The following is a 16,650-nucleotide window of genomic DNA, read 5'->3' as shown; positions in this document are numbered from 1 at the left end:
CAGAGGTTGCTATGCCTTGCTTGAAGAAAACAAACAGGAATCGGCTCTCGATGAGCTCTTCACAAACAATGCAAGGGGCCACAGCATGTGATAGGACACCTGCTTTGCATGAAGAAGGTCTCAGGTTCAATGCCAAGCTTCTCAGATAAGGCTGGGAGAGACCCATGTCTGAAGCAGCAGCTGCTAATCAATGCAGTGCATACATTACAGTCATACCTTGGAAGTCAAACAGAATCCGTTCTGGAAGTTCATTCGACTTCCGAAACATTCGGAAACCAAGGTACGACTTCCAATTGGTTTCCGATTGCTCAGGCACGCTGGCAACAATAGCGGAAGCTGTGCCAGACATTTGGCTTCCAAAAAAAGTTCGAAAACCGGAACACTCACTTCCAGTTTTCAATACACTGGATACAATCATAGCATGCCATGGACTTAAACCAAGAACACTGTGTTGTGAGGCTGGGACACAGCCTACAGAACTACTAAGGATTGTGTGTGTTTAGGCCTCAGATACCTCTTCTCGTGTGGGAGAATAGAAGTGTGCAACATCAGCTTCTGCAGTTGGTGGGCAGGATGATACCTCTGCATTGGCCAGGTCTGCTTCTACATACCAGAAGCCTTGCTTTCTGCCTTTGCCTATTCAAAGGGTAGTATGTCCTGCTTGCCACACTTCAAGTTCCACTTTCTCCAACTCCACCCACTAATCTCATGGAAAATATGCTCTCTGGGTCTAGATTGCAATATTGCCACTCACAACCCACCTTGTCCCAATAGCACATTAATTGTCTTCTACCTAATCCTTTACAGCAGAGAAGTTCTCTGTCCCATTTTGTTGTGGCTACACGGTCACCCTCTTACGATTTTACTTAGGACATTATACCTAGGGCGCAATGCAGTAAATATTCCCACAATTCCCTCTTTCTCTATCTTTCTAGATTGGGGTTTTCCAAAGTTGGGTCTCCAGTTGTTGTTGGACTACAACTCCCATCATCCCCTAGCAGGACCAGTGGTCAGGAATGATGGGAACTGTAGTCCAAAAACAGCTGGAGACCCAACTTTGGGAAACCCCGATCTACATCAATAATAATGCAGTCATTATTATTACTACTACTATAATACTAATATATTTAAATAGCACATTTTCTAGCTCAGTGAACAACAGCCTTGTATCATACACCAGTATTATTATAACACAGACAGCACACTGAGCCTGAACTGTAGCTTAGTTGTCTACTATGTTCATAGCAGAGGTGAGATGTGAACTGGGACTGTCCTAGCCCACAGCTGATTCTTAATCAATATGCTATTCTAGTTCTCAGCTGGAGTTTATGCAAAACTATGATGAATAAACCAAATCTTATTTTTAAAATTATTTTTATTTAAAGAAAAGATCAATATAAATGAAATATTAGTAAAACTATAAAAACTCTAGGAACCTCATCAGAAGAATCGTGAACACGAAATAATTTTCAGAGCTTGCAACCATACTATGCTAAATGATAGGGCTACTTTTCTTATTTTGATACCATCCATTTAAATCTGATTAAGTGGGAGGGATGGGGGAGCATGAGGAGCTTTTAGTTCAGCATCTTCCGCTTCACAAACTTGTCTTGCAAAGGCTGGCATTTAAAACTAATTTTGCCAGTGTCTGGTTTCTGATGTTGCAAACCCCATCAGAATACAAACACCAAAGCCTCTCATTTGAGAGCACAGCATGTGGCTTAAGAAAGGGATGCCTTGGGCAGACAAATTTCAAATTTCAGATAAAATGGACCTGCCAGTGAAACATGCTGCATAACATATAGTTGTATGGCCAACAGTTCTCATCAGATGACCCTTTACATCCTATTGCCTACCTAGTCAAAACTATTCCTGCATGTTGCAAGAATAACTAAACACAGATACATGTACCAGCTATGGGGGGGGGGGTAACCTGGAAAGTCCATCACCAACTCTCCTTTTTATTTGAAATAAACAAGCATTAGAAAGAAAATGACAGGGCTGGAGATATTGCCCATTAACCTAGAGCTGAGAAAGTTATCACACTGTCTGATTAGTTGTAGTAGCAGAGAAAGCTCACAGAATCTCCTTCCCAGGACCTTATTGATTACTTGTTCCCTATCTCCTAAGTTTTTAGGTAAAAGGTTTAGTGATGCCATCTTCAAATTGTGCAGAAATTAGCATCATTTGTAAGAAGTGAAACACGGTAGCAAAAACATCCAGATCAAAACAAGACTTAATCATAAGTCCACCACTGACTTAACCATAAGTCCAGCACTACAGGTAAATGACATCAGTATTTTTCAGACAACAACTAATGCTGTTTCTCCTCCTTTCTTCTGTCCTTAAAGCTGGCAGCTACTGCCAGGTCCATCTCTAGCAATGCTGTATATTCCATCCAGCAAGCTATATTACACACGAAGGTTCAGAAAATCAAAATTCCTTCAATGGCGTGACATATAGGAAGGAAGCACAGGAAAGGGGTTTGAGAAGAGGAAAGAGGGGTGGTTTTGCTGCAAACCTACACCACAAGCAAAACAAGGGGCTCCATTCCAGTCACTGCCTCCTTTCCTACATAGCCTCCTGGATGGCTGGCTAGTTGGCAGGCAAGACTGTAGACAAAAACAGCGCACCCTGAAGGGGGGGCAAAATCAGGTGGTCCATCAGAACAAAAGAACCACAAACCAGAAGCCACCTGGCTCCTTGCATGACACAACAACACACAGCCACCTTCCCACTCACCCACCCACCCACCCGCCACAGCCACCACCCCGACCCCAATCGCCTCCACCCCCACACCTCTGGGCAGCCTGTATTTTTGCTGCTTTCAGAGGTCCCACGCTCTTCTCGCCCACCCTCTCCTTTAAAAAAATAAATAATGATGAATATAATAGAGGAAATGAAAATAAAGCCACACGAAATCTCTTGCCGAGCGAGAAGCAGCTCTGCTCCATCGCGAGAGGAAAAACAAACAAATAAAATACCTCAACATTCACAAGCAGCCGGAGCATCTGATCTGACATGGAGGGGAGATGGGCAGGATTTTATAGGCACCAACATCAGCCCTGGCGAGGTTCTCCCGCCCATACACAGAGATCCTGCATCCTCCTCCCGCGGGGAAGGGAGAATCATACCGCCAGGACGGAATGCAATTGGAGGGGGGGGGGAGAGAGAAGAAGAAAGAAAGAAAAGAGAGAGATCCAGTGTCCACATAGCAGCTAATAGGGTGGGTGGATGCAGTTAAAATAAAATGGGACACACACACACAGAGACACACAGGCCAATTCCTTACCTCCGTCCAGGGCGCAGCAGACTAAACAGGCAGCGCCGGCGGCAGCCACTAGAGCTCGTCCTGTGTGGCTTCCGCCCCGCCAGCCCCGTCTGCCTGCCGTTGCTCCTCCCCAACCAGCCCGGAGTCCAGAGTCTGTCTGTGTCTCTGTCTCTCGGTCCTGCTGCTGCTCCTGCTGCTGGGCCTGACTCCCCTTTCACGTGACGCAGCCACATGACCCAACATGTTACTTGCTTCTCTCTCGTTCTCTCGCCGCCCCCTCCCCACCCGCAACTCCGCCTCGGCCCCCTCTTCCTCCTCCTCCTCCTCTTCTCAGTGTCGGGGTCTCTCGCTCGGTGTCACGCGAGGAAGGCCAAAGGCGAGCCGCGCCTCTGAGCACGTGCAGAGCGCTTTTGCCCCTCCGCGCGGCGGGGCATCGCAGCCGAGCCTGTCCACCCCGCTATACGGGAGCGGAGGCAGTCGCTCCGGGTCAAAGGATGCGGCTTTCAGGCCTCGGCCTGGTGCTGCCTCAATGCGATTCCTTTATTTTCATCGCGAAAGGAAGATTCCGTTATTGTTTTATCATTTGCCACTGCGTTTTTTGAACGTTTGTAATATCATTAATAACTGCATTGCTTAATAATATTCCCGTGATTTAAGACATCATGCTGGGGTGTTGTGCAACTTCCCCAAGGGATGTGTTTTCTTTGTGGTATATTTAAGTACAGATTCTTAGGTGGTTTATAGGCCGTTGGTTTTTTTCTGGAGCAACAACTGCAAATTCTGTCTTATTGCTGCCTACAGCGCTAACCTTGATCCAGCATCAATAGCTTTATAACTGTCATATATAATGGGCCTCCCAGGATGGAAAAGGGTGTGTCCTCGCTTTCCTAGTTCCTAATTGCAGCCATTCTGCCTAATCCTCTATAATTCAGAAAAGATGTGTTTGTATTTAGAATGAATGTTCAGAGGCGGTTTTAGGGTAGCGCTACCAGTTCAGTTCCACTGGGCGCTGGCACTGCAAGGGTCGCTGCAACAATAATGTAGAACGGGCGGACCAAATTTTAGCATTGCACAGGGCACCACAGACCCCCCAAGTCTGCCACTGGATTTATAAATCATTTAATCAATGTAGTATACATAATAAATTTTTTAAAACAATAAAATAAAAACTTAAAAGAGGTGTACAAATAACAATAAAACAAATAAAAACAGTAAACCACCTAAAACCAATGTTGTTATTACTAGCACCCTCATAACTTGCATTGCTCTGGAATTCTAATAAAACAAAAAATCAGTGCAGTTTTGAAAGTTTGGGTCCGCCTTCTTGATTCAAAATGGCAGGGAGTTGCATCCTCACAGATGAAAATCCACTCCTTGATCTCAATAACCATGCAAATTTAGGTTACAACATCTTTTGAGGTGTCCAAACACAGAGCGAACACACAACTCTGCAAAATGATGATGATTTAAATTTCTTACTTGCACTTCACCATAAGGTCCCAAGGCAGCTTACCGTGGTTTGTCAATGCAATAATAAAAACAATTTAAAACAAAGTACAGCCAGGAATAGGGTGGGTCCTTAATAATATACCGTATCTCTAAAGGCCAGGGTGAAGAGGTGCATCTTCAGCATTCGATGCATAATAAATTCAGACACACCTCTGTGGAAATAGATTATATGTTTAGGTAGGCTTGCTGAAATAATAAAAAATGGAATTTACTAGAATGCATATAGCTTCTGTTCCAGCTAATTTAACTCTGAAGGAGAATTTCACTTTAAAATGACAAGTAAGAAATAACATGATGGGGACATTTTAATAATCGCTCAAATGTTGTCGACATGGGAAATAGACAAACTATTATCCTTTGAAGTTATGAGGCAGAAAGTCGCAAGTGCCCTGTTGATGAATAAACTATTAATTCAAATAAGATTCAGATACAGGTTTAAAACTGGTATGAGCTGTGGATAAAACAATAGAGTAGGAATACGTGCAGAGGTTCACAGACAAAGGTGTGATGGAAACCCACCTCACCCCCTGAAAATAAGGAATGGTATTTTTATTTGTATAAACTTGTTATAGTTTGTATTATATTGAAAGTCTGGACTGTATTACTGATGTCTCTGTGCCCCCCTCCCCCGCCCCTGTCTCTGCTTCGATATTTTAATACCTGTTTTCTGTGATTATTTTGTTGTATGCTTGATTTAGCATTTTAATAAAATAAAATAACCTGGTATGAGCACTGGAGTTAGAGAGGGTGTCTCTGGAGTGGAATGGATTTCTGAGCAATAGTTACACTGAAATTTAAATCAAAAGAAGAGCCGAGCTAGATCAGGCCAAAGACTCATCTAGTCCAGTATTCTGTTCTCTTCATGGCAAACAAGATGCTTATAGGGAGCCCACGAGCAGGGCCTGAGTGCAGCAGCATCACTCTCATAATAATAATTAATTTTTTATGCCACCTTTGCACACACAAAAATCATGCACAAAGCAACTTAACAAAAAGAGCAGCAGTATGCCTCAAAAATGGCAATCACAAAAAACAATTTCATACTAATAAAATAGCACTATAATAGCATATAAAACATCATACAAAGAACATTTCAATGCTACCAGTATAATAGCATAACAGCAGAAACAACAAGAGAGCTTGAGTTTCACCTTCGTTCCTTGAAACCCCTCCCATGGAGAAATCCAAACCGACCCTCCCATGATGCTGCTCGCAGCCACTTTCCTACAGTGGCATATTACAAGGCTTCCGAAAGCAGGGGTTTGGGATACCTGGAAAGACCCTTCCCATGGTGTTGCTCGCAATCATTCCTTGTTAGTATTCCCCAGCAACTGGCATTCAGAAGCATACAGCCTCTGACAGTGGAGGTAGAATATAGCCAACATGACTAGTAGTCACTGATAGTTTTATGCTCCTTAATCTACTGTAAAAGTCTTAGTCATTGTTCTAGGTACTTGTTTTTGCTTCTTCAGGATGTTGCTTGACATGTTGCAAAATCCTGTAAAATTGGTTTCAGCAAAGTCATGGTGGGATCTTTGCAGCAATAAGCAATGACAGCCTGGAGGAGATGTTGCATGTTGTAAATTGTCTTCTGTTAAAAAACACACACACTTAGCTCTCCTAACACGTAGAATACAGAATCCAGCACTGCAAATTTGTTGGATTGAATGACAATAAGCATAATTGAGTTTTGCCTTGATTGTACTATAATTCTTGCATAAACACCATCCCAGATAAAATCTGTTAGAGGGCAAAACTAAATTTCTCTTGGTTGGGGAATGAGTGTGGCATATTCACCATGGATCCTGTTTCCTTCTGTCCTACCTGCCTAGCAGTATCACACTAGTTTTTTTTATATTTTATGCTCTTGGATTTCTCAGAGTCTTGATAGAAAACCTCACTAGCATACAGAGGTATCATGTTACCACATCTGTTGACTGCTGAATCCCAATATCACCGTTTCTAATAACAGGAGAGTAATTTCCCAGACAAAAACAATAACGTCAATACTATTCACAAATCCAGAAGAAAGTTGCAAATTTCAGAACAAATCATGTCTGTGGCACAGAATGTCTACCATGTTTTTTAATGGGAGTGATTTGTGAGTGCCCTCCTGTGAAAGCAACAAGTATTATCAGAAGCAGCTCTGAGTTGGTGTCAATCTAACACTCAGTTGTTAACTGATCTGTTAAATGAAAAGAAGTGGGCTGTCCCTCAGTGAACATTTTTAAAGAGAGGCTGCAGCTCTGTAGTTCCTTCACTGAGCAAAACTTTGACCAGAAAGCCTAAAAGGTCCCCTCCAACTCTATGGTTTTATATAAGATATAATAACTTTGGATGGTATCAAATGCTACTCCTACTCAGAATTAGACCCATTGAAATTAATAGACATGACTTAACTTAGGGTTATTCATTTCAGTGGGAGGAGTTCAATACTGTATAGCGCTATGGCAATCGTTCTGTCAGCGCAAAAAAAATTCAGGTTGCCAGACAGAACGATCCCCATCTCCTCTTCCATGCTTTTCTCAGGGTTCTCTTCACACTATCCCAAGCCAATTGCATAGAAGTGGGGGAAATCCCATTGCTCTTGCAGAAGTCCTTGCATAGGTTTCCACAAGAATGACGCATTAGTTGAAACCTACACACGGAATCTACTGAATACAACTCCATCTCTCCACAGTCTACTTGACACAAGAAATAGGAGCCCTATTCACTTGTTCCTCCTGTGTGTAGGAACCAGGGCTTTTTCAGCCGGAGATCACGGGAACTCAGTTGGGTGCCATTGCCATTATAAGAGAACAAGGGTGAGTTCATGGAGAGTTCCGGCACCTCTTTTTCTAGAAAAATAGCACTTGTAAGAACCATACAAAAGAGGTGAGCAGGATCTCATCTGTCTAGCCCAGCTGCTCCCAATATTACCATGGCCAACTGTCTGTGCTGAAAGAAAAGGAGATGAGCAAACACTTGTACACACATAGATTCTCCACATGTTTGGAAATCTCAATCGTGCAGTTCTTGAACTTGTGGAAAGCCTGAACATACATCTAGCAGTACAGATATAGGATCACCTTTCAAACATTGTGCAAACAATTTTAGTTGTTAAAGACATTACTCTAGTCCATGCACACCTTTGATCTATCACGCTTGTTAAAGCCCAAGCTTAAAAATGGGACACATGCAAACACTAGCCATGACAAATGATGTCAGCCACAAGTGGAAGTGTTTGGAGTCCTGAGAAATCTGGAAAGGCTACTCTTCAGCTTTTTACTCACTTCTTGTAATACCTGATTATCCGGATTAATGATTGCTGAGCTGAACATCCTGCCTCACCGAATTAGTTTCCTCTCATTTGTGTTATAAGCATAAAAATCAGTATAATACAGAACACGCACAATAGCAGCCTGTTCTTTCTTTTAAGATATATCTCACAGACCCGTGATATCTAGAGTGAATTGGGATAGCCCTTTGCAGTTGCTCAGTTCAAGTTGTTACATCTGGATAATTATGCTGTAAACTGCCCTGTGATCTTTGGATGAAGGGCAGTATATAAACTTAATGAATAATAAAATAAAATAATAATTGTCTGAAATCAGCAAATTAAAATTTTGTATTACACCATTTAGCTCCACAATGGAGCTTCCAAATTAGCTAACTTTAATAAAGAAAAAACACAAACAGAAAAAAGTGAAAAAGTAGAGAGCAACCACCAACAGCAAATACTGAAACCAACAAGCATCTAAATAAGAAATATTTTTATTGACACTGGAATGTGCCAATTACACATTATAAATCAAGAGGGAATAGCTAGAATTCTCATAGGGAGCATTTCATAGTCCACACCTGATGTCATATTATGTCCAGTGTGGAGTAGATGGGCTGGATTTGAGGACTTTTGGTGCTAAATTGATGTTAAATATATATGCATTTGGGGGGACAAAAATCCAGGCCTTTTCACCAAAATTTGAACAATGATACATACAGACCACCCCAAACACTGAAGATACTCCCAAACTAGAAAAATGTCCCAAGTTGTAGTCATCAAATCTCTGATTCAAAATTCAAATTCAGAAATCTTTGAATGTCTGTCCAGTGACATGAATATTTGAAAATGGAGACTTGTTTCCCCAACATCAGTTTCTGCTTTTAAAAAAGTCCAGAAATGTACCCCATCATAGTTGAGAGGAGGCCTTCTTGATGCTCCACTGCTAGGTGAGATTTCTTACGTGGTGACATGGGAGGCCTTCTCAGTGGTGACACCCCATTTGTGGAATGGCCTCCCTCTTGGGATATGACTGCTGCCATCTCTTCTTTGGTTTTGTTCCCAGCAAAGTGAAGATATATTTATTTGCTCAGGCATTTGTGAAGTATTACTATCCAGACTGTGTTAAGATATAATTATTTCTGTGGTAGCTCTCGGTATTGATTTGTTAACTGCTCTTGTTTTATGGTATTATTAAGGTTTTTAAATGTTTTATTGTACCCTAACCATAGATCATTTATGATTAAGGGTGGGCTAGAAATAATAAAAGAAACAAATACTTTTTATTCTCATCACCTGATGACGTACTTGGGTTGAAATGCTATGCCACTTACCTGGGAACAAACCCCGTTGAACTAAATGCTAATTAACTTCAGAGTAAATTTGCACAGGATTGCTCTGTTAGTGTTGCCTACTTTTATTACTGCCTTTTTTATATCATACTTTTCAGAGACATTGTTTCTTCCTTTACATCTGTATCAGCCTAGCAATATTGGCTTTGATCTAAATATGAGCCATTGGGCCTTAAAACAATATTGAACGCGGGACGCGGGTGGCGCTGTGGGTAAAACCTCAGTGCCGAGGACTTGCCGATCGTATGGTCGGCGGTTTGAATCCCGCGGCGGGGTGAGCTCCCGTCTTTCAGTCCCAGCTCCTGCCTACCTAGCAGTTCGAAAGCACCCCTAAGTGCAAGAAGATAAATAGGTACCGCTTTATAGCGGGAAGGTAAATGGCGTTTCTGTGTGCTGTGCTGGTGCTGGCTCGCTAGAGCAGCTTCGTCACGCTGGCCACGTGACCCGGAAGCGTCTTCGGATGGCGCTGGCCCCCGGCCTCTTAAGTGAGATGAGCGCACAACCCTAGAGTCGGACACGACTGGCCCGTACGGGCAGGGGTACATTTACCTTTTACCTTTACAATATTGAAATAGCAATAGCAATGTTATAGTGCCACAAATATTGGCCTACCTTCAGTGCCTCTCACTGTTAATATTAATATAAATAACACCCAAGCCTCCCAGAAAATGGCAGTAGTCACTAAGTGAAAAACTTCAAATGTTTTAATTCTACCAAGTCTCATGCTATATGGAGTTTTCACTAAAGTGGTTTTCATCTCAAAGTGAGGCATCGTGATGCAAGCAATGGAGACAATAAACTCAGACAATAAACAATTAAAAAACGTGTTTGTGAGCCTAGGGAACAAGAGAATCTGTTGAATATCAATACCTAAAAATAAAAAGTGGCCTTCAGTAAACCAGTAGAACTGTACCACCAGAAACCCAAATGGAATTTACTGTTTCTGACTTATTTTTTTGCCAGCAGGGGGAGACTTGCCTCCCTCGTAAGATGAGGGAGTTCCAGCTGCTCACCTCTATTTCCTTTGCTCAAGGTCCTCAGGAAAATTGGTTCCCTCCATCATGGGCTGAGTTCTAGCTACTTGACCTATTCCCATGCCTCAGGTCTGGTGATCAAAGGGAAACACCAGGGAAGACCAAGGAGGGCAGGTAATGTTGCTTGGATAATCATGGCACCATATGAGGACACCATGTTACTTATACAAAAAGCAAAAAAGAAGAAGCTATCTTTGCCTATAAGACAAATTCCAAAGGCCTATCAAAAGGTCACAAAATAGTGTGCAAGCCTTTTGGTTCTCCAGCTTTTGTTATGTTGTCATTATGTATATTTTTCATGTTGAAAGCCGCCTTGAGCATGGCTTGAACTATGGAAAGGCAGCATACAAATAAAATTATGTATGTATGCATGTATGTGCTGTTTTATCAAGTTACCGGTAAATGGAAAGCATGGTAGTGGGAGGATGAGAGGACGTAGCAGACATTCAAACAAGGCTCTATTGGGTGTTGTGCAGGTTTCAGGTTATACCAGTCTATCGGAAATTAAAAAACAGAATGGTCAATTCCCCACGTCTGGAAATACAAAAATAGCTGTTATCCTGCTATGTCTATTTATGTTTCTGATGCTACACTTGAGTGTGATTGTATTGTGCAAGTCCTTTGCAAGCTGCTTTGAGAGCCTCTCAGGGTCTCAGCAGGATGTAACTTCTCTGAATAAACACATTTCTTCCCATCCTCCTTTTATATAATAGATTAAAATCAAGCATCCTTCCACTATGATATCACTCATAATCAATACACATATATTGATTAGAGTAATTCCTGACTTTAAAGGCACTTATTTTGTTTTATTAAGTCTCACCCTGCCTACAAAGGGCTCAGAGCAGCTTATATATAATTCCCAACAGGCTCTCACCTGGACAGCTTCCAAGGATACAGATTCATCAGAAATGCATCACTGCATGTGCCAACAGACCATTCTCTGAGCTGACAATGGAACATGCTCTTTTGGATATGATTAGTGTAGGAAGCATAATAAAAGAAATAAGTGTCTCGGGTGACTTTCTACGTTCTTGTGTTGACTCTTTGTTCACTGCTCTTTAAAAAAAGAGAGAGAGAGATGGGTCATGCAGATGACTTCTTTGCCAAAGGTAAACAATTTCAGTGGAAAACCTGCTCTTGCCCCATTTCTGTTTGCATGCACCTCTGGAAGAGGTGCACAAGTGTCTTCAGAGCATAGCATTACAGAAGCCAGCTGAATGGGAGGGGCTGGAAAGAGATCTAGAACAGTGATGGCCAGCTGCTTCATTCTAATTTGTGGGATGCTTTTTTGACCAAGGGGCTCAGAGTATGAGTATCACATATGCACTTTATAAAACCAACGTATATAAAGCAGGGAGGTGAGAGAGAGAGCACAAAAGGAAACTAACAGGGGAGGGGAGAAGGAAAACAGCATGAAAGCAGAGCCAAGTAGTGGGATCATGGATGCTGCTTCCTTGCATGTAGTCCTGAAAGCTGGACAAATAATCTCATAGGCCAGCTGCTGCCTTCAAGCTGCTTGTGGGTCATTCTTGCCCTAGACAATTCCCTTGCACTGTGTCAGGATTCTCTTTCAATGCGCACGAGAATCCAAAATTATTAAACTGGGAAAACAAGATTAATAAAACCCCATTTTAATTGCTTAAGCATGTTACCAGTGCTTGAAAAAGTGACAACTCCTTCCTTTTTCCTGCATAAGTAATGAACTAACTGAAAGAAACCATGCATCTGTTTAAAATAAAATACATCTCAGATTTCTCACTCTCCTTTTATAAAGAAAGCAACAGACTAGAGGGCAAGGGAAGCAGCTATGCCATTCTTTCAATTTGTTTTGGATTTTTTTAAAAAAACAAATTGTTGTAAAACCTGGTAAGCTCCCCTTACTGGTATATTTTCTCATTGATAAGGCTTTTAGACCAGCAGGTGTGTTTGATTTAAATCAGAATCTTAATAGATTATTGGTGCTGTATCAAGCATCTGAGAAGAAATGGCTTGCTCTTTCCCTTAAAATTCACATTTTGATTTCTCCCATCCATGCACAGCAACAAGCTGAAGCTTAGAATACAATTTTTTTTTTTTGTGAAAGGAAGAGAGGAAAGCTTCTTGACACAATAAGGGATTGATATGGCCCACTAGGTAGAGCATTGACCTTGGACCCACATACAAAGGTCATGCTACCCAGAGAATGACTGCATAGCCTTAAGCATCTTCATCTTCCATCTGTACAACAGGAACAACACAGGGCTTTTTACCCTTAAATATTACGAGTCCAAAGGCATTAAACGTGATTTGTGCGTTATAATTGGTAACTGTGTTGCATCACCATAATAGCCACTTAGCGAGTGACATGATTTTAAATTAACGGGAAAACATCTGCATCGGTAGAAGCAGGTGCAAGTAATACATACTAACCTTCTCAGTGCCCAAAAGTATAATTCCTTCCTGTTTTTTAGATTTCATAATTAGCTATAAAATCTTTATTGCACTATTTTTATACAATATTGTAAAAGCTTGAATAAAAGTTTCAAACTTCATTTCAGTAGGGTTCATAATGAACCCTATAAATCAAAAGAAGAAAATTCCTGAAATGCTAAAAAATAAAAGCCTGACCAAACCAAGCACAAGAATACTTTCCAACAGTGCAATTTCTACTCAGAAGTAAATCCTACTGAATTCAACTGGGCTTACTCCCAGGTAAGTGTGCCTAAGACTGCAATCCTATACACAAACGTGATGAAACTTAGTGAAATGTAGTTCTCTAAAAATGTATAAGACAGAGCTATAAACCTGTTGAAAATTATTCAATGTTATGCAGGATTCATATTATTGTTTATTTTTCAAGGCCCATCACATGAAATTTGGTAGTCTCCTTTGGTCCTGTAAAAAGTCGCACAATCCATTAAAAACGGAAGGCATATGTGCTTTAAGGTTATCTTCCCTCTAAAAGGAAAGTTACAAAGAATAAACAATATGAATATTGATTTCCCCCACCCTCAATAAAGCATAGCCTAAAGTTCAAACAAGTAAACTCTAAAATCACTTGCAGTGGCAGACACTTTACTGGCTATCAAAAAACTATACTTCATAGTCTGTAACTACCACAGCAAGAAAATCAAAGAGAATTTTGAACATACAATCTAATTAAATAGTTTATTTGCTATAGTGACTTTTGCTATTGAATCCCCACCAAATCTATTACCAGGAATATCTACACATAAAGTTTCAGTTCCACATTTATTGATTGTAGTTAGACACAGACAATTCCAGTCCCGTTTTCTATTTTTGTGTAATGGGAAAAGAGTTTTGGTCCATTAACTCTCCCACTTTCTCCTGCAGGAAGTAAACCATCTCAGCTAACACAAAGACATGTGTTTCATCCAAGTCTTGTATGATGAACTTCTTCCCCAGGGCATTTGATTCATCCAAGTACAGCAGAAACTGCTTCATGGCTGGGTCACTGTGGAGGCACAAATAAAATGGTCACATCACACGATACTTTAACTGAATTAAATTTACACTCTTTTGGAATAACTGAACTATAAGGCAGCTCAGGAGTACGTTTGCAGGACTGGTTTGTTACTTACCTCTGTAGTCATGGAAACTGGATGGTCTTCAGAAGCATTACTGAAATCCCCAGAGTGCTCTAAAGTTATTACATAGCTGGTGAGCTTCAGAAAAAGAAATTGGGAGTGCTGCAGTTAAGACCCCTTTTGAAAGCTAGGAGTCTGAGCAGCTCTTTGAGCTTAACCTATCAAAATACAACTAAAATTCAGTCAAGCTGTTTATAATGTAAAAATCTGGCCTTCAAATAGGCTGAGCTGGACAGGGAACACAATCATAGAGCTATGGTAGTTGTATTATCATATGGCTATGGTAGTAGGAATGATAGCTGTATTACAAGCAACAATACTTTTCAACTAGAGGGGAAAGGAAATGTGGTATAACACACAAAAATTAAAGCATAACATATTGCAGGGTTGTTCAACAATTTGAAGTAAGATATTTATTTTGTATCTCAAGAGTCTTGGATTTAGGAAAGGCTATGCCACTTTTTCGAGTCTCGTACTTTTATTCATACTCCATGCCAATGATTTCATTCAGGAATTATAATAACCACTTTCATTCATTATTGTTTATAAAATTTGTCCATCGCTTTAGCTTAGCCAGGGCAACCCAAAGCAGCTTTCAACCAAACAAACCCTCCTGCCAATAAATACATTAAAATCAAGAGGAAAATGAAATACACTTAAAACATTCTGCTCACTTAAAAAGGCCAGATAGTTAAAAAACAAAGGCCAGGTTATAAAGGAAAGTTTTTGCCTGGCACATAAAGATATATAATGAAGGTGCTTGGTGAACCTCCCTGATGAGAGCATTCCACAAACAAGGAGCCACCACAGAAAAGGCCTGTTCTCATGTTGCCACACTTTGGACCTCTCACAGAAGAGGCACCCAAAGAAGGGCCTAAGATGACAATCACATGGTCCAGGTTGATTCATAGGGGGAGAGGTGGTCCTTGAAGTATTGCTGTCCCAAGCCATTTAAGGCTTTGTAGGTCAAAGCCAGCACTTTGAATTGGGCCCAGAAACTGATTGACAGTTAGTGCATTGGGCCAGGATTAGTGTTATATGCTCAAATGGTCTTGCCCCAGTGAACAACCTGGCTGCTGGATTCTGCACCAGCTGAAGTTTCTGAACCATCTTCAGAGGCAGCCCCACATATAATGTGCTACTTACCATTCTATAAGTATTCCTTTCAAAACATTCACCATCTTCACAAAAGGTATTCAGACTCCTAAAGAAACCGATAAATAAAAAAGGAGTAAAAATATATGTGTGACACAGTTTATAGGAGAATAAATTTTACTGAAGTTTTAAGGCTTCAGTCCCGCAACCCCAGAGTTGGCCACGACTGGACCTAATGGTCAGGGGTCCCTTTACCTTTAGATATGGAGGAATTCAGGAAAAGAAGCCTCATTGAAACCAGTTAGGTATTTTGCATGCACAGAATTGCATTCTCAATCACCTTACAACAAGTAAAAACAAGTTGCTAACATTACGCATTACTGGCTGTTAAGAGAAGTTGCTGAATTACAACTTATTACTAAACTGAAAACTAGTGAGAGACCTGGTCTGAATAGAGATATTAGATTCTTGTCTCATTACATATGCTAAAGCTATTTTTGGTCATCTGCATACTATCCCTTGATTTTTCCTGTAGGACTAATTGCAGTCGTTAACAGTTGTCAACAGGTTTACCATACCCATTGAGTCAATCACCCATTTCCTACTACCCTTCTGAGAAAAACCCCACCCCACCCTCCCACTATATACTGTTACGTGTGGCAAACCTGGAAGTATTTTACCGGGTTTCACTGCACACGCATGTGGAAACCTCGGGATCCGACAGGACCTCTGGAATGGATCCCGTCCACAACCAAAGGTACCATGGGATAAGGGTCTAGTGACTTCTGTTTCAGTGTATCTGAAGAAGTGTGCATGCACAGAAAAGCTTAGTTGGTCTCTAAGGTGGACAATTTTAAAATTTATTTATTTATTTCATTACGTGTTAACAAAATTCTGAATGCATACCAGTATTTAAACACGTACTAGCACTCAACATAGAATCACAGAATTGTAGAGTTCGGAAGGCCCATCAGGGTCATCTAGTCTAACCCCATGCCGTGGAATCTGTGGCCCAACGTGGGGCTCCAACCCACAACCCTGAGATTTAGAGTCTCATACTCTATGTAAGTAAAAAGTAATATTTTCAAGAAAGAAAGGGGGGGAGCTATCATTCATGAGCTAGAGGCTCTCAGGTTTAGAATCAGGTGGCGGGGACAAAGCTGCCTTAACCCATTCGCACATTTCAGCGTTGGCCACCAGGCATCACATCAACCTTTCTCTACACACAACACAACACAACAAGAGGGAAATTGAGGTGCGCGAGGACAGCTACTCTGGCCGAGGGAAAGCGCTAGCGGCGAACACGACAAACAAGGGGAAGGCGGGGTGGGGGAGAGAAACACCCTCTTACGTTTCACACAACCGGCAGCATCCCCTCGGAGGTCTCGCCTCTCCAGCAAACCGGAAGAGGCGTGCGCAGTTGAAGCCGCCGAGCTCCCGCCCACCACCCCACCCCCGCGCGCGCGTCTTGGCTCGCGGTGGGATTGGCTGGAATCTGCCGGCGGCTGCTGCGCGCGTGCGTAGGGGGGGCTGTGGGCGG

At 41.6% G+C, this 16,650-nt stretch overlaps 2 protein-coding genes across 4 annotated transcripts in view; both read right to left on the bottom strand.

The window, feature by feature from the left end:
* The window catches only part of TULP4 (TUB like protein 4), a 93,757-nt gene extending 90,255 nt beyond the window's left edge, over positions 1-3,502 (bottom strand). Inside the window, exon 1 of one of the 3 annotated variants that reach the window (XM_053382273.1) lies at positions 3,293-3,502. The gene's annotated coding sequence lies outside the window, so the exon portion shown is untranslated. Of the gene's footprint in view, positions 1-2,984; positions 3,221-3,292 lie in introns of those variants that run through there. The other 2 variants (XM_053382270.1, XM_053382271.1) reach the window with 2 other exon arrangements.
* A 10,054-nt stretch (positions 3,503-13,556) lies between these two features.
* GTF2H5 (general transcription factor IIH subunit 5) lies at positions 13,557-16,493 on the bottom strand. Its single transcript, XM_053382269.1, has 3 exons — positions 16,462-16,493; positions 15,162-15,219; positions 13,557-13,882 (listed from the first exon to the last, which is right to left on the bottom strand). The coding sequence occupies exons 2-3, from the start codon at positions 15,194-15,196 to the stop codon at positions 13,702-13,704; spliced, it is 216 nt and encodes a 71-aa protein (XP_053238244.1). The 5' UTR covers positions 15,197-15,219; positions 16,462-16,493; the 3' UTR covers positions 13,557-13,701.
* Positions 16,494-16,650: the final 157 nt, after the last annotated feature.

Source organism: Podarcis raffonei, chromosome 3, assembly GCF_027172205.1.
Source record: "Podarcis raffonei isolate rPodRaf1 chromosome 3, rPodRaf1.pri, whole genome shotgun sequence".
In the NCBI taxonomy this organism is placed as follows: domain Eukaryota; kingdom Metazoa; phylum Chordata; class Lepidosauria; order Squamata; family Lacertidae; genus Podarcis; species Podarcis raffonei.
The sequence above is the reverse complement of the archived record's forward strand: the minus strand, read 5'-3'. Positions and strand labels throughout refer to the sequence as shown.

What these genes read in the sequence shown, in the direction of transcription:
- GTF2H5 (XM_053382269.1), bottom strand. Translation starts at nt 15,196, where the DNA reads ATGGTGAATGTTTTGAAAGGAATACTTATAGAATG. An exon ending in AAAGGAATACTTATAGAATG is followed by an intron (nt 13,883 to 15,161) that starts GTAAGTAGCACA and finishes GTGCCTCCACAG; the next exon opens with TGACCCAGCCATGAAGCAGT.